This window comes from Heloderma suspectum, chromosome 6 (genome assembly GCF_057233095.1).
Source record: "Heloderma suspectum isolate Gila_16-S chromosome 6, 16-S_ref, whole genome shotgun sequence".
Taxonomy (NCBI): domain Eukaryota; kingdom Metazoa; phylum Chordata; class Lepidosauria; order Squamata; family Helodermatidae; genus Heloderma; species Heloderma suspectum.
The window spans coordinates 84352628-84371259 of NC_139463.1; the positions used below are offsets into that span (position 1 = coordinate 84352628).

Sequence of the window (18632 nt, forward strand, 5' to 3'; positions counted from 1 at the left end):
TGTCATTATAGGCCAGTTGCCAAATGGAGGGGTTTTTTTATACTGAGGTTGGACATTTTTCCCCCTCTGTTCCATTTTGCCTTATTAATCAACATATTTATTTTTATTTTGTGCATGTGTACAGTGCACACAGATGCATAGTTGACAGCATGAAAGATGTTCTAAATATCTGGCGGGATTAGGGAGTGAACAGGCTGTATGTGTTATACTGTGCTTGCTTCAAATTACCCTCCATGCATACATCCACACTTTTCCTGAGTCTTTCAGGGCCAAATTCAGATGAGACGGATGCAAAAATCCACCACATTGTCCTGGTCCAGTATTGTCTTATGAAGCATCTGAGCCTTAGGGTGCCATCCTATGCATGTTTAGACAGAGAAAATCCCTACAACTCCCAGCATTCCCCTGTGCAGTGTGTTGTAGGCCTTTTCTCTGCCTAAGCATGCATAGGATTTCACCCTTAGTGTACTGCTAGGTGAATCCCCTTGTGAGTTGACCCATGCCTGTTTGAAGCTGACCATATGACATGACTAATGGAAGTCCCATTGATTCCAATATCATATTCTATGACTAAATCTGGATACAACTAGTTGTTTTACATTGTTCTCAGTTATTGCCTTTGCTAATCATCCTTTGCAAGATTGGGGGCACTGCTGGCTCCAGAAAAGATTGAGATAATGCTACAATACTGGCAACCCCATGGTACAGAATTCTGCCTGTACGAAATCTATCAATAGATTTTACATCTTGTGAGAGTTCATCATAATAGACACTGAAGCCAGTAACTCAGAATGTAGAGAGCTTACAGGCACACATGACAAAAGATGAGAAATCCCAAGAACTAACTTGGTGCCCTTATGAATGGAGCATGAAAAACAGTGGATGTAATTCCTCGATCTGGATCGCAGAGAAGAAAAGCAATGATAAGAAGCATGGACAGGGACACAAACGTTCTCGTGATCTCACCATAACATTTTGAAAACGAAGACTCCTGTCTTCCCACTGGGATGATCGTACTGAGCCTTGCTTCCCTGTTACTCATTTCTAATAATGACATCAGCATCTGGTTGGATTCAACTACATGCACTGTCCAAAGGCATAGTACAGGTGGATATTCCATCAAGGATGATGGTCTAAATTTGACCCCGCCTCCAATATCATATTTAATTGAACACCAGACTTACATTAAATATTAGCAAAAGAAGATCATAGGCACCAGCACCCTGATTTCCGAAGTATCCCACGACACCAGTAGAATGAGACAGGCATGAAAAAATTGTGAAAATTGTGTGAAAAAATTAATAACTGATTGGTAGACAAGATTGATCAAAAAATTATAAACATCCCTCTCAAAGGCAATCTATAGGGATAAACCAACACATCCATATACAGCTGTTAATATATATCTTTCAATGCATTGCTTTACTAAGTATATCTGAACTAAGCATGCTGACACATGTCCCCAACCCAACCCCACTCTCAGAATGTGTGTGAAAGTAGGGCATCATTTTACATGAAGTTCTTGATGGGGTTGGGGAGAAGAGATTGGTGGGGGGGAGAAGGGCACTGGAGGCAGGGGGAGGGGCTAACTGTAACAAATGCTGGTAGGAGCAGGTTGGATTCCCATGTTCCCCCAATATGCTTCTGGAATAATGCTACATGCATTGTGACATAGCTACATTCTAAATTCACTGTTGGATGAATATTAGAGGTAAAATCTAGGGATGTTAGAGAATTCCACCATGGATCCCAGGGAGGCTGAATTCTAGTGAATTCAGCCCCCTGGAATCTGTGGCGGAACGAAGCAACCTGCCCCACCACCCCGCGAAAGCCACGCAAAACGGAGCCTACCTGGCTGTGACTCCGGCGATGGCGGCAGCAGCTCCAGCGGCTCCAGCTGCTGCCAGGCTGCAGCCCCAAATGGCTGCCGCTATGCTGGCCACCATTTGGGTCCCTGGCAAGCCGTGATAGGCTACATAAGTATCTATGTAGCCTATCACAGCTCAGGGCAGGGACGCAAATGGCGTAGCCACCACCATCTGCATCTGTGTCTTTAGCCGTGATAGGCTACATAGCCTATGACGGCAAAAGACAGGGGCGCAAATGGCGGCAGCTACGGCAGCCACCATTTTCATCCCAGTGCAGCCCAGTGGCTGGATGTCCTGCTGCGGGCGGCCCCAGCTGGCAGCTCCACAGAGTCGCAGCGGAGCGGAGCCGGCCAGGGAGGATTCCGGGGGAAGAGACGGAGCGCCTCCCCCCCCACTGCGGATTGCCTGGTGCGGAGCCAGGTAAGAGTTTCGTACATCCCTAGTAAAATCCCTCTAATATTGTGCTTATTTAGCTTTCCCAGCTCCAAACAACATATTTAAATATGCACATTTTTTAACTTCCTGTTTTACGTAGAAATCGAAGGCGCGAAAATGGCAGGCACTCACCGAACGGGATTGTGGTGAGTCCAGGAAAGTGCGAGCGGAGATGAGTGGGGGGCGAACAAGGAGCATCTCGGTGAGCACAATCTGGGGGTCACGAGCCGGGGGAGCCTGCCTGATGAATTCTGGACCCAGTCGGGCGCCCGCAACATCCCCAATGTGATGTGATGCTATTGATATGTCCTTGTCATTGGATCCAGCTGTCATTGTGTGATGAGCATGCAGAATTGAACTCTAATATGTCATTTGCCTCTTTGAAGTTCAAGCAGCAGGAACAGGACATTAGTTGACTTTATTTCAGTAAGCCTCCTCCCGCTACGTTTCCTGCACTGGTGTATCAGGGACAAAGCCTGAGGACATATTAATTAAAGCAGTATAAAATACTGTTGATCCATTACCTGGGGCTTCACTAAGTACTTCTTCCTTCATATGTATTCTGAACTTTCAACCGCCTGAAATACTACAGTCAATGTCTTGGTGAATTTGAGGCAATGAAGCATATCTTTCCTACTATCTTTATCAGTGACTCTGTGTGTGTGTGTGTGTGTGTGTGTATGCATGTGTGTGTTTGGGTGTGTATGTATCTTGAAGCATCAGCTTCTGTTCCTGAGTTCACCTTCAGAAATCAGATGCTATCCTTTATATTGGGTCAGATGGCAGTCTTAAGTCATATTTAGAGGAGACCCATAGAAATCAATAGGACCTATGTTACTCATGACTATATCACAATAATAAACAATCAGTCAAAATCTCAAAACAACTATATCTGTTATGCTCATCAGTCTATGGAACCCCAATGTGTGTCGACTCTCTAAAGTTTTCGTCAGGTATTCCTCTAGACATAACAAGTTCAAAAAGAAATTGCTGTAACTGAAAATGTTGAAGAAGACCAATTTCACTTCCTGAGATGAGGGATGTCAGAGAATTTCTCCACGAATCTCCGGGAGGCCGAATGCCTACGCATTCGGCCCCCCGAAATTGGTGAAGAAATGGTCCACCACCACCCCGCCACCCCCTGGGATGGGACTTACCTTGTGCGAATGTCCCTCGAGGCGGCGGCTCCCAGCGGCGGTTCAGCAGTGGTTCGGCAACGGTGGCCGGTCTTCCGACCGGCTGCCGCCACCATTTCCAAGTAAAAAAAAAAACAACAACCAATGTGATAGGCTACGTAAAGATTTACATAGCCTATCATGGCTAGATTTTCAAAACACACCGTGATAGGCTACATAAATGTTTACGTAGCCTATCACGGCTGACTTTGAGAAAAAAAAAAACTTGTACGCAAATGGCGGCGCCCATGGGCGCCGCCATTTGCGTTCCTTATTTTGGGACGGGTATTCTACGTAAATATTTATGTAGACTACGGCGAAAATAAGGGCAACACTATTTACACGTGCCAAAATAAGGAACTCAAATGGCGGCGCCCATGGACACCGCCATTTGCGTGGGCGCTTTTTTTTTTTCCAAAGTCAGCCGTGATGGTAGGAATGGACGAAAGGGACTTACCTTGTCCCGCAGCTTGCTTTGCGGTGGGGAGGAGGTGCTTCGGTTCTCCCCCCGAAGTTTAGGCGAGGGGGGGAGGCGCCCCGCCTCGCCCGGCTGAAATTCAGGCCGGGGGGGAGGCGCCCCATCCCTCGCTGGTGAAATTCAGGCTGGGGAGGAGCGCCCCATCTCCCCAGCCGTGAAAAAAAAAGTAAAAAACCCACACCTGTGATAGGCTATGTAACGATTTACGTAGCCTATCACGGCTAGATTTCCAAAGTCAGCCGTGATAGGCTACGTAAATCATCACGTAGCCTATCACGGGTGACTTTGGGGGAAAAATAAAAGCAAGTATGCAAATGGCGGCGCCCCATAGGCGCCGCCATTTGTGTTCCTTATTTTGGCACGTCTAGTCTACGTAAAGATTTACGTAGACTACGGCGAAAATAAGGGCAATGCAAATAGCGTTCCCTTATTTTCGCTGTAGTCTACATAAATCTTTACGTAGACTACTCCTGTCCAAATAAGGAACACAAATGGTGGCGCCCATTTGCTTACACGCTTTTTTTTTTTTTTTTTCAAATTCACCTGTGATAGGCTATGTGAAGATTTACGTAGCCTATCACGGCTGACTTTGGAAATCTAGCCGTGATAGGCTACGTAAATCATCACGTAGCCTATCACGGGTGTGTGTTGTAGTTTTTTTACTGTACTTTTTTTTTTTGTAATGGCGGCGGCCGCAGCCGGTTGGGAGACTGGCCGCCGCCCCCTCCGAAATGCCACCGAAACGCCACCGGGACCCTCCACTGAGAGGGACATTCACCGAAGTCCCATCCCGGGGGGGGCGGGGGGCTGGCGGAGAATTTCCCCAGCACTTTTGGGAGGCCAAATGCATCGGCACTCGGCCTCCCGAAGATTCATGGAGAAATTCTCCGCCACCCCTCCGTGATAGGCTACGTAAACATTTACATAGCCTAGCCTATCACGGCTGACTGCAGGCCAGGGAAGCAAACGGCGGCGGCTACAGCCACTGCCATTTGCGTCCCGGCAGGAGCAGAACTTTTGCGGCCGGAGAGGCGAGGCGCTCCCCCCCGGCCAGAATTTCGGCGGGGAGGGATGGGGCACCTTCCCCCTGCCCAGAATTTCAGGAGGAGGGACAGAGCGCCTCCCCCCCACCGCAAAGCAAGCTTCGGGATCAGGTAAGTGACTTTCATCCATCCCTAGAGGACAAATGCTTTCCATGGTATACTGGTCAATGAATGCAAAATAACCTCTTGTCTTTGTGGGTTCAAAGTGACATCATCCCTCTGATTTTTTCCAGTTTACCCTTCCCAGAATTTGTAGGTACTCTCAAGCCCAGTCACCAGACAGATAGTAGGTGATGCCCTAGGGTCTACAAAGGCCTATGAATTGCCTGCATATGCAGGTTTCCAGAGGCCAGTGGGGCAGCATCCAGGTGGAGGTGCAAAGTTTCTTCTCTATGGGTTTGAGAGGGGTAGAATTAACGCAGTCATGTGTGGTGTGGTTAGACTTGCGGTTCGCCTGCCACTTACTGTTACTGGTAAGCGTTTGATGTCTAGGCATGTTAGTAATGAGTGTAATATATACATGTTATTTTGTTGAATTTAACAGAGACTTCCTTTCTGAGCAATAACTAAAGTGTGACGGGGTTACTTTTAACTGTAGGTGTCTCTTAATCCCTAGACAATTTGTTTATACTAGGCCATATGTTACTGGCATATCATTGTACTTTGCCCTGAACCTGTGTTTATAAAAGTGTACAGATTTCTGTGTGTGTTCATATTTCATGTTGCTTCGTTGTGCAATTTATTCTGTTTATTTAATTATACTTGCTATTTTTTATATTAGAAATAAACATTGTAGTAGATTCTTATAGAAGATAGCCTGATTGTTGTTACTACTACTACTACTACTACTACTAATAATAATAATAATCGCTTTATGTACATAGATAAACTCCCAGCTTTGAATTCTAGTGAAAACTGCTGTTATTTGTGGAATCTGTGTGTCTGTCAAGTAGGGGTGTACAAAACACTTACCTTGTTCTGCTGGGGCCATCCGTGGGGGGGGGAGGTGCTCCGTTCCCCCCCCGGAATCCTCCCTGGCCAGCTCCGTTCTGCAGCGACTCCATGGAAATGCCGGCCGGGGCCACCCACAGCCAGACATCTGTCCGCTGCTGGGCTGCAGCCACCATTTGCATCCCTGCTGTAGCTGTGATAGCCTATGTATATATTTACGTAGCCTATCACGGCAAAAGGCAGGAATGCAAATGGTGGCTGCTACGCCATTTGCGTCCCTGCCTTTTGCCGTGATAGGCTACGTAAATATAAATGTAGCCTATCACAGCTACCGCAGGGATACAAATGGCATCCCTGCGTTAGCTATGATAGGCTGCCTAGAAACTTATGTAGCCTATCACGGCTTGGCAGGGTCGCAAATGGCAGCCGGCGTGGCAGCGGCCGGAAAACCACCCAGAGCCAGCACTGCCAGTGCCGCCACCAGGTAGGCTCTGTCCCAGGTAGGGATGCATGAAAGTGACTTACCTTTCACGGATTATGTTGATGGTGGGTGGGGAGGCGTTCCGTCCCTCCCCCCGGAATCCTGGCCATGGGGGGAGGCGCTCTGTTCCTCCCCCTCTGAATCCTCAAACGGCCGGCTGTGCTCCGCGGCAGCTCTGCAGAGCAGCCAGCCAGGCCCGGCCCGACCAGGCCAGAGCTGTCCGCACCCGAATTTCCAGCTGCAGAGGGCTCCGGGTAAAAAAAAAAAAAGAAAAAGTGTACGCAAATGGCGGTGGCTACGGCCGCCGCCATTTGCATTCCTTCTTTTTACCGTCTTAATCTATGTAAATATTTATGTAGACTATGACGGCAAAAATAAAGGGGAACGCAAATAGCGTAGCGGGCACCATTTGCGTCCCTTTTTGATTCCCCGTTTTAACCTACATAAAGGTTTACGTAGGCTAAAACGGTGAATGAAAAAGGGACGCAAATAGCGCCCGCTACGCTATTTACATTCCCCTTGGTTTTCGCCGTCATAGTCTACGTAAATATTTACGTAGATTAAGATGGCCAAAAAGAAGGAACGCAAATGGCGGCGACCATAGCCGCCGCCATTTGCGTATGCATTTTTTTTTTAACCCACCCCCAACCATGATAGGCTACGTAAAGATTTACGTATCCTATCACGTCTTTTTTTTTCCCCACAAGCCTGGAAATGGCGGCAGTGGCAGCCGGTTGGAAGACCGGCCGCTGCCACCGCCTTCGCTGGAGGCGCCGCCAGAGCCGCCGCCACCCGGAATGCACTGGCATTCAGCCTCACCGAGATTTGTGGAGGAATTCTCTGACATCCCTAGTCCCAGGTGGATTCCACAGGGTGGTGGTGGGGATTGTCCCGTTCCGCCATGGACTCCTGGAGTCCATGGTGGAATTCTCCAACATCCCTACTGTCAAGCGCTTTCCATTGAAGTATGTTTCATGAGAATCAGTCAACAGGTAGTCAAAATGGATGACTAACTCCTGACTTTGAATGATGACAGATAGATAGACAGATAGACAGACAGACAGATTTGAATAAGCAAATGGCTTGCTTTCTGTGACATTAACATTCTAGTAATTATTTTAAATTTGCATCTGTACTTATCAACTAGCTGATGCAAATTTGATGCTAATGTGCCCTGCATTGTCCCCTTTTGTGGTGCGCAGCCTCTCGTTTGATGATAGGTGAGAGGCCACCATACCAAGAGGACATCAAGACAAGTGGAAATGCTTCTCCTTCTCCTTGCTCTTAGTTTGGAGTGATGAACAGGCAGCAACAGCAAGGAGAAGGAGAAGGAGAAGTAGGACAAAGAAATTTTGCAGGGCCACAGTAGTCTTCCCATTGGGGAGTGAATCTCAATGAGTGCATGACCCCTCAGCTAGCCCTGATAAAGCCCAGCAGGCAGATGGTTTAGGACCAAAAATAGAATGTGAGAAGCATATCTCATTGGGGAATATACCACATAAAAGTGGTGATTTTGTGTCTTAGCTTCAAAATCTTGAAAAATGTAGGGATGGGGGAGAATTTCTCCCCGAAACTTTGGGGGGCTGAGTGCCAACGTATTCGGCCCCCGAAGTAGTTTCGGGGAGAAATTCTCCACCCCCCACCCCCGCACCCCCCCCCGGGATGGGACTTACCTTTCACGAATGTCCCTCCCGGCGGCGGGTCCCAGCGGCGGTTCAGCAGGTCTTCGGCAGTGGCAGGGGCGGCAGCCGGTCTTTCGACCGGCTGCCGCCACCGCCATTCCAATAAAAGTAAAAAAAAAAAAAACACCCCTGTGATAGGCTACGTGACGATTAACGTAGCCTATCACGGCTAGATTTGCAAAGTCAGCCGTGATAGGCTACGTAAATCGTCACATAGCCTATCACGGGGGCGTTTTTTTTTTTAACTTTTTATTTTGCGGCCGGGCGAGGCGGGAAGCCTCCCTACCCCGGCCTGAACTTTGGGGGGAGCAGCGAAGCACCTCCCCCCCACCGCGAAGCAAGCTGCGAGACCAGGTAAGTGACTTTCGTGCACCCCTAGAAAAATGTGTTGGCCCAGACTACATAATATGTATAATTCTGTGATTCCCCTGCCTCCCTAAAGTATCTTTTAAAATTGCGGACCAGTTGTGGATGGCTTTGAGCTGAATGGAGCACTGCTTGCAGGGGGATGGTTGACCCTTTCTTCCATGCCATATTTTTTAGCTGCTCAGATCACCCAAATCACTTTGCTCCTCCAGGAGGAAGATATACAGATTCTCTTTACCTTGTTCCTTTCAGGTGGTGTGTGTGTGGGCTGTGCGGGTCAGTTTAGGATGACAATTTTGTGGGGACAAATTGCTGTCAGAGAAATGGATAAAAGCCCCCTCATGTCTACTGGCAACAACAGTGAACTACTCTGTAGTGCCTGCATTAAAAACAATGGAGAAGGGGAATCTATCATGGAACTACTCTGCATGAACAATAAGGGCACCAGAATGACAGAATGTCCTTCCAATGAGCACTCAGGGTTGATTTCCTTTAGGATGGACTGATTTGAGCTCCTTCCAGTCCAGGGGACTCGTAAGACTCTTCTCCAGCACCACAATTTGAAAGCATCAATTCTTTGGCTCTCAGCCCTCCTTATAGTCCAGCTCTCACAGCCATACATTACTACTGGGAAAACCATAGCTTTGATTATATGAACCTTTGTCGGCAAGGTGATGTCTCTGCTTCTTACTATGCTGTCTAGGTTTGCCATCGCTTTCCTCCCAAAATACTTTGCTTTAAAATGGCGCACAGCTGTAGCCTCAACTGGCTGGTGCAGTTTTTTGCTCTAATACATGCCTTGTGTTGACCCACTCCCATTCCTGCCTGCCTGGAGGGTTGTTGGGGGGACTGTGTGGGGCCTCAGACCTACCCCCTGTAGTTTGGCTCTAGGAACATCACTGGACACAACATTATACCCTTCCTCCCTGAAAAAAAGTGCAAATCCCCCTCAATGCACATTTTAATGCAGTAATTAATGGGGGAAATGCACATTTTCGCCTGCTGTTTTTCAACATTTTTATTATACATATTTTTCTATGACTGAATTTGTGTAAAGGTCCAGAAAGCTAAAAGCAACAACAACAACAACAACCGTGAATCCACAATTCAGCAGAATCCATGTGACCTGGTAAAAGCTGGTTTCCTCCTGAATCCACAGGTTGGATTGATAGGAACCCTGATCCATGTGATTCCATTGCAGATTTTTCCAATATCCCTAATCCACAGTCACCCTCAGAAACCTAAGGCATGCATGACCCTAGGGAAGGAGCTGATCCCTGAAGAATAAGGACTAGACTTGACCCATGGTTCCTCAAAAGATTGTGTTTTTTTGGGGGGGGGACTGATTTTGTGCATTTTCTTACCCACCCACCCCCCACCCAAGAAACAGAAAACCATTTTGTAGAATTTTCTCTACCATTATTTTTATGGTGGACACCTCCCCCCAACACCCCCCCACACACAAACACACAGAACCCCAAAAATGATGGTAGGCATGGGTCATTGTGGAGGAATCAAAATGGTGCCCATGCTGCCAATGCACTTGCTGCTGTTGCCAGTTATGTGGCAGTCGCAATCCAAAAACCACAAACAGTTAGAAAAGAGGAAAGATGTTGCGGTGCAGCCACTGATAATAGAGAGACCCACCTCCACGAAACAGGTGTCACATGCCTCCTCCTCCTGGAAAACCAGTGAAATGGTCCAGCCAATTTCTTTGTACAAAAATAGGTTGAAGAGGCCATATAATTTGAAGGCTTTATTCATTGTTTTATTGTTCATATTTTATGTTTTCAGTATTTTACACATCCCAGGGAACTTGGCTATTGGCTGGTCTAAAATTATAGTCAAGGAATGTATAAATTATAGCACAACTATAATCCCAAATAACAAAATGTGTATATCACAAGGATAAACATTGCAGGGACAAACATTAATGTTCAAAACATTGTACGTTTGTATTCTTACACAGCAGCTCTAAAGGTGGTTCAAGAGTAAAGATGCAAATCTTAACATTTTCAACAAAGCAGCCTTCATCTCTTTGTTTTTCATGCTATAGATGAATGGATTCACCATGGGAGGAATTATTGCATAGATTACCGCACAAGCTATATCCAGGTCAGTAGAAGCATCAATGGGAGGCCTTGCATAGGCAAAGACTGAACTGAATATAAGCACAGAGACAACAGTGAGGTGGGGAATACAAGTGGAGAGGGCTTTGTTTTTACCATGTGCAGAGGGGATTCTGAGTACAGCAGCAAAGATCTGCATATATGTTATGATAATGAAGATAAAGCAGCCTACTCCTAAACTGCAGCCTAGTCCAAGGAGCCCAACTTCAACAAGGTAAATGTCAGAGCAGGAGAGCTTTAACAACTGTGGGACTTCACAGAAGAACTGCTTGACAATATTAGAACAGAAGGGGATTGCAAAGGTGGCACCAGTGTGTACTATGGCATAAAGAAGACTAGCCATCAACCCAATGGCTACCATCTGAAGGCAGGCTCCTTTGTGCATAATTCTCTCATACTGGAGGGGGTTGCAGATCGCAACATAGCGATCATGTGCCATAATAGTTAGGAGGGCAAGATCTGATGCAGCAAAGAAGAAATAGAAGAAAACTTGAGCAACACATCCAGAGTAAGAAATTGTCCTGCTATTCATGAGAGACATAGCCATGGATTTGGGTACGATGACTGAAACTGTTCCAAGGTCCAGCATGGCCAAATTTATGAGGAAGAAGTACATGGGGGTGTGTAGGTGGTGATCAAAAGCAACTGTAATAATGATGAGAAGATTCCCTGTTAGTCCAATGACGTACACTGCTAGGAATACAAAGAAGTGTAAGATCTGTAGTTCTCGGATGTCTGAGAATTCCAGCAGCAGAAAAGTGGACATGGAGGTAAGATTGCTCAGTTTTCCCACCATTACTTGCCTGCTACCTTTGTGAGGAAGAAGGCAAGAACAGTTAATCTATTAATACTAATTAACCAGATAATTTATGTAAGATCTGTCTAAGTTACCAATCAAATTTGCCAGCTATTTGTTAGCTAAATCAGTAATTGCTGATTGCTAAATCAGTAATCAGTAAAACAATTTTGTTCAATGTTTTATTCTCTTCTAAGTTGTATTGTCAGTGCTCCCTGCTCATTATTTCCTAAGTAAAACAAGTGCATAGAGGGGGAGTTGAACTGTTCCAGCCAGCCCTTCCCCTAATCTGTACATATTCATTAGAATGTCAAAAAGTGGACCATCTGTGCCCACAGTTCTATGTGTGTGAACTCCATGCAGTTAGCAATGCCAACCATGCAGAGATTTTGATCCAGTGGAGAGCCTGCTGGCATACAGCCATACACTTTCTCTCATCCCATTGAAACCACAGTTGGTCCCCATCCTTCTATACACACATATACAGTAAAGGAGGAGAATATTGGAACCAACCTAGTATAAGGGACTTAAAGGGGGCATCACTGTAGTTCAGATTTCCTGATTCAGTATCAAATGAAATTGAACAGTTCATGATGGTGAGTTATATTTGAAAGGTGGGAATCTGGGCTATTTCATGGGTCCCCTGATATGAGGGGCTGTGGCCACCTTAGCTCCAGGCTTTATCCTGCCATGCATAGGGCTGGAACCACATCATGATGTTCCCTGGGGCTAGCAGACTGTATTGTGTCTGCAACACTGAACTCACATTTGACATTTGTGCACATGGCCAAGTGTGTGTGCACACACGCACATACACACACACACAGAGTCAAAGAAGGCAATTTTGTGTACAACAACAATGCCATAAGTTACTGGAAATAATCATTCATGCTTTCCTGGGAGGAATAAGCTCTTGTACCTTGTCCATAATAGACAGCATAAATGCAACATGTTCCTTTTTTTTTCTCACTTACCCGGTTTATACAGACAAAGGAAAAATAAACACATATAGAATCTCTCTCAAACACACACACACACTGCAGAAAGAGACACAGACTGACTCATTGTCTCAGACTAGACATGACAACTGCACAGGACAGGAGGGAGGGAGCAGGAGGCTAATGAATTTTGACTGTGTGAGGTGGACCAGCATGCAAACTCCCTTCTTCTTAGCATGACCTACCTCACAGCATTGTTATGAGGATAAAAATGGGAAGATACTTAGCTTCTGGAGGAAAGGATGAACATTAAAAATAAGGTAAATCAAAAGAAAAAAGATATACTTGAAAAACAAAATGGCCCTACATTCTATTACTAACAGTTCAAAAGAAGTGTCTCTAAGATGTAAAATGGCTAGCTGTGCATTGTCTAGTCCCAGACTGTGTGTGCATACGTTTACATCCATGAGCACTAGAGAGAAGATGCACCCAGTACCCTACTTGGGGGGTAACCTTATAGATACTCTGCAGAGATACAGCTAAATCCTGAACGCTGATCATAACTCTGAACTCATACTAAAAGGAAATATATGTGAAAGTCTTCCTCTTGCTTCTCATTTGCCCTGCCCATACGCCCCCATCTTCTGCATGATCATCACCTCTACGGAACTTTAACAGCACTATTCTATACAGATCTACTCTAAAGTGAGTACCATTGAGTGAAATGGGGCTTACTCCCAAGCACGTGTGTATAGGATTCCAGCCTTACAGCACAATCCTCTCCATGGCTGCTGGGGGGTGTGGGTGTTCCAATTGTGTTCAATAAGACTTACTATTAAAGTGTGCATGGAACTGCAGCCTTAATCTATCTATCATCTTCCTTCCTTCCTTCTGTTTGTTCTTCCTTCCTTTGGGTTGCTGCATAGCCCTAAACATCACAGCCTTCCCTAACTGCATTTTCTCTAAGAACACCCAACAGCCAGCCAGCAGATATGACAGCCGTGCTGGACTACACTGCACTACTTTTTTTATTTCATCTGAGCAACATGGGCATAAGGACTACTTGGGCTATTTGGCAGGGCTGATGACTCCTGCTCAGCCACAGAGCCACCCCCACACCATGACCCAGGTCACACATAATGCCTAACTATGGGTTCAACAATCCATAGTTAGTCACTACTGAGCCAGAGTGAGCCCAGTCGCTGCCCCCTGCATGCTTGCCACTTCCGCTTGGTCTCCCGTTTGCAGAACTACCCAAGGAAAGCCCTGGTCCTGGGGTGTCACTATGATGTCCAAACCTGGAACTGTGGATTGTGGAGGGACAAGCAACCCAGAGAATTAAAACAACAACCCCATGGGTTCAAACTGAGTTTTGGATGCAAAGCAGAAGAGGTGAGTGGTCACCAGATAGCGTGTTCAGTCCTTCCCAACCATCCATGGGATACTTACTGCATAAATCATCATTAAGTGCAAACTCATAAAAATGGCCATAATAACGGGCTTTATTTGCAGGGTGATTGTGTGTGTGTGTGTGTGTCTGTGTATGTACTCAGTAAAAACATATTATTGTTGTTGTTGTTATTTGTGTGAAGTAAGACCTGAACTAGAAAGAGCACAAATTCATGGCATTGCTGCTATGTGTTGTTTTGGGCTGGATATGCTTCCGGAAATTCTGGATTTCTCAGTTATTTCTTATGAGCAGTAATCACTGCTCCATGAGGGCAGACCAAAAAACTGGGTTCCGTTTCAGCCAGGAACTCTTTCCTGAAGACAACAGTCACTCTGCATTTAGCTTTCTGGCTAACCCAGCTCACAAATTGTTACTCATGGCTTTTGGCCAGTTCGCACGTAGTGACAGCCCATGGTTTAAACAATCCACAAGCTGTTGGGAAAGCATGGGAAAGAGCAGGTGCACTGCCTCCAGCATGCCATCAACAACCTACAATTGCTGCATTCATAGGTTGTTCAGCATGATGGGGAAAGTCAAAGTGCTGGATTGTTCAGGGCTTAGCCCAGTGGGTAATCCAATAATTCAATCGGTGATACTGCTCTAGTGTGGATTTGATCCAATGGAATGCAACACAGAGTGAGTGAATATGTTCTGCAACTGGATAACCTGGCAGAACACTAATGAGATGACTGCAAAGTTAGAATAGTGAACTGACTCAAGATAACCCTTTTCTTTTTGTGACTGGGACAGGGTGGGAAACATGTTCGATCATCATACTGTATGAGTGCGATCATAGTACTATATGAATGAACTAGTACAGACATTAATGTATTCAGCTAATACCGCCCCATTGAATGAACTGTTATTTACAGGAAATTACTGGATACAATATTGTCTATAGTTGCTCATGTAGTACTATGATCATTTATGTTCTTCATTTGGAATATACCATACCGGATGGCCACTGTCCATTGAAGTCAAACAGTGTAATGATACCTCCTGCTAAGTCATTTTCAACATGCTGCAGATGCATAACCAAATTAAACTGAAATGGGTGTTTTATTTTACTCATTAAGTTCAGTGAGAATTCTGACAATAAACTATACTTCCAAAAGGAACCATTTATATATTCAAGAGGAATAAACAGATAAATAGATAGTCAGATATTAGAGGAAAGGAAAAAGTTGACAAAGAACTCTGGAATACACAAGCACAGTAAATGATAAAAATCACCCATTTTTTTTAACGAGGAAACCCCTTCCATTCTAAGATTCAGTTTTCCTTCCAGCTTCCAGAAAGCATGATGTGTCAATGGGGGCAAGTCCATGCACCATCTCATCCAAGCACTTCCATACATCTTGTCCTGCTCCAGCCAGGTTCAGCTCCTTGTTGCCATGCAAACATGCACACAGTTAACTGAGGAGCTAGTTAAGCAAGGATGAAGCGGAGTTGTTACCAGAAAACAAGGATTTTCTAGTGATATATCAGGGGCATATCCAAGGTCAAGGGCACAGGATATCAGGCAAGTGTAATCAGAATCCAGAGGAAACACCAGGTAGAAGCCTAAAATCAATAATGCACAGACCTGTGTTACAGTCAGGAAAAAAGGAGCTGACAACCAGTGTTGTTTTGAGCAGAGTCCAGACAAAAAATTCAGGCTTACAATTCCAGGGTCTCCTGACACCACAGCTCAGCTGCTTTACATTTCAATCTTTGCTCCTGAGGAGGTATTCCATGGAATCAGGTGCTTTATGTTAAAGGAACCCTACTGATCTTCATGCACTTCAACTTCATGTTAAAGGAACCCTACTGATCTGGACTGGGTGGATGCTCAGCTCAGTCTCTGAAACAGCTCTCCCTTGTTTTGGCAGGGGCAGACCTATAGTCCTCTCCCCTGAGGTCCCAGGCTCCCTCATGTCTCCCAATACAGGCTCTATGGCTTCATCTTAGGGATGGCGGAGAATTAAGCCATGGATTCCAGTGAGGCCGGATTCTAAAGAATTCCCCTGGACTCCGGGGCGGAACGGCCTCCTGCCCCCCGCCCCCCCCGCGGAATCCCCCCGGGATGGCACTTACCTAAATATTTACGTAGGCTAGAACAGTGAAAAATACAGGAATGCAAATAGCGTCCACTACGCTGTTTGCGTTCCCCTTTTTTTCACTGTTTTATCTTACGTAAATATTTACGTAAGATAAATTGGCAAAAAGTAGGGAATGCAAATGGCGGCCGCTGTAGCTGCCGCCATTTTCATAAGCTGTGGGTATTTTTTTTTTAGGTTAGCCATGATAGGCTACGTAAATTCTTACATAGCCTATCACTGCTGTCTGGCTGGACGCAAATGGTGGCCGCTATGGTGGCCGCCATTTCTGTCCACACCAGCCTGTCCGTGGCCAGAAATCCAGCTGCAGATGGCCCTGGCCAGCTGCTCCGTGGCCTGGCCACGGAGCGGAGCCGGCCATTCAGGATTCCGGGGGGGAGGACCGGATCGCCTCCCCACCTGTCGAGGATTCCGGGGGGAGGGATGGAGCGCCTCCCCCCCCACTGCGAAAGATTCCGTGAAAAGGTGAGTTTTGTATATCCCTACAAGTTCATCTGCTGTTCACACACCTCAGAAGAGGAGGAAGATCCCTCCAGTGGAGACATGATGACACTTTTGGTTCCAACTAAATTAAAAGTGCTTCATATGTAAATATAATAGCGACCAAATTTTGCAGCAACTCATACTTGCAGCCTGCATGTGAATGAAAGTCATTTAAGCCTGTTTGGACTTCTTTGGATCTTATTCCTAAGAGTTTACAACTACGCAGAAAAGATTGTTGAAACTCCTCCTCTCCTTACAATGGCATTTCAAATGTTGTAACAAATCTAAGCAGAGAATTAGAACAAGCCACATGTTTCCGAATATATGCAAAACTATCACAGTTGTGAATGAAATGCATGTCTAGAATTCTCTCAGATACATTTTTGTGTGTGTATGTGGATCTATCAAAGTACACTGGAAATTGATTTAATGTCAGGGTGTCAGGATATTGTGGGAGGAGGGCCAAAACACAATACTTCTATGTGAAAGAATGGAAGACAGCAAGAGATATGAGATTTGATCCAGAAGGGTTCTGTTACTAAGACATCAAGAGAGTGCTTTGACTGGTCTGAGAACTTTCCAAAATAATGCTACACTTCCAAATGAAGATGGACAAATCGGGATACTTTCTTTTATAATTTATTTAATTAATTAATCAATTAATTAATTAATTTTAAAACATTTGTATCCCCCTGATATCATTAAGATCTCAGGGTGGCATACAGATAAAATTAATTCAAACAGTATAAAACAATAATAATTTAAACAAATAAAAACATATTAAACCATTAAACAAGCCAATATCAATTATAATGCAAAACAATAAAACAGTTAAAACAGTGTGCTGCTTTAGGGAGTGCATTTAGTCCTCAAAGGGTAGAAAGCCATTTTTTTACTTGGTGCCGAAATGAAATCAATATGCGCTAATCAGGCCTCCAATGGGAGGGCATTCCACAGCCAGGGTGCCACAGCAGAGAGGATAGGATAACCACCTACCCTGGCAGATCAGACTGGATTTTTTTTTTTCAGCAAACCCAGATGATTTTTGGATGCCAACTGGACATCCAGAGAATAATCCAGGTATCAGGTCTCTGTGCTCCAGCACATCCTTGATCAAGGGACCTACAGCCCTCTATCACTACTCTGCACAGATACTAATCTTACCCCAGAGCCAGTGTGATGTAGTGGCGAGAGTGTTGGACTGGGAGTTGGGAGATCCTGGTTCTAGTCCCCACTCAGCCATGGAAGCTCACTGCGTGACTTTGGGCCAGTCACAGACTCTCAGCCCAACCCACCTCACAGGGTTGCTGTTGTGAGGATAAGGTGGAGGAGGATTATATACACCAACTTGGGTTCCTTAAGGAGGAAAAAAGGCAGGATTAGGGATGGGGGAGAATTTCTCCCCGAAACTTCGGGGGGCCGAGTGCCAATGCATTCGGTCCTCCGAAGGTTCGGGGAGAAATTCTCCCCCACCCCCCGCCACCCCCCACCCCACACCCCGGGATGGGACTTACCTTTTAGGAATGTTGCTCCCGGCGGCGGGTCCCGGAGGTGGTTCGGCAGGTCTTCATCAGGGGTGGGGGCGGCAGCCAGTCTTTCGAACGGCTGCCGCCGCCACCGCCATTACAAGAAAAGTAAAAAAACAAACAAACGCCCCAGTGATAGGCTACGTAACGATTAACGTAGCCTATCACGGCTAGATCTGCAAAGTCAGCCGTGATAGGCTACGTTAATCGTCACGTAGCCTGTCACGGGTGACTTAAAAAAAAAAAAAAAAAGCATGTACGCTAATGGCGGCCCCCATAGGGAGCCGCCATTCGCGTTCCTTATTTGGTCCCTGTAGTCTACGTAAAGATTTACGTAGGCTACGGCGAAAATAAGGGCAACGCAAATAGCAGGATATAAATGTAATGAATGAATGAATGAATGAATGAATGAATGAATTGCACTTACCACCTTCAGAGAGTTAGGAAGGGCCTGATCTAATCAGGACACAGAAACTGGTTTCTGGCTTGTAGGAGCCATCAGAAAGGTGTCATTCAATGGGGCCCCATCCAACAGACTTGGCGAGTCGCATTCCATGTGAAATGTTCACAATTCCTGATAGGCATTGTGGACATATCAATACTAGGGATGGCGGAGAATTTCTCCCCGAAACTTCGCGGGGCCGAGCGCCAACGTATTCGGCCCCCCGAACAAGTTTCGGGGAGAAATCCTCCGCACCCCCCTGCACCCCGCACCCCCCCCCCGGGACAGGA

At 45.9% G+C, this 18632-nt stretch overlaps 1 protein-coding gene across 1 annotated transcript; it reads right to left on the reverse strand.

The window, feature by feature from the left end:
* Positions 1 to 10453: 10453 nt before the first annotated feature.
* LOC146341622 (olfactory receptor 14C36-like) lies at positions 10454 to 11386 on the reverse strand. Its single transcript, XM_084808388.1, has one exon. The coding sequence runs from the start codon at positions 11372 to 11374 to the stop codon at positions 10454 to 10456; it is 921 nt and encodes a 306-aa protein (XP_084664514.1). The 5' UTR covers positions 11375 to 11386.
* Between the last annotated feature and the right edge of the window lie 7246 nt (positions 11387 to 18632).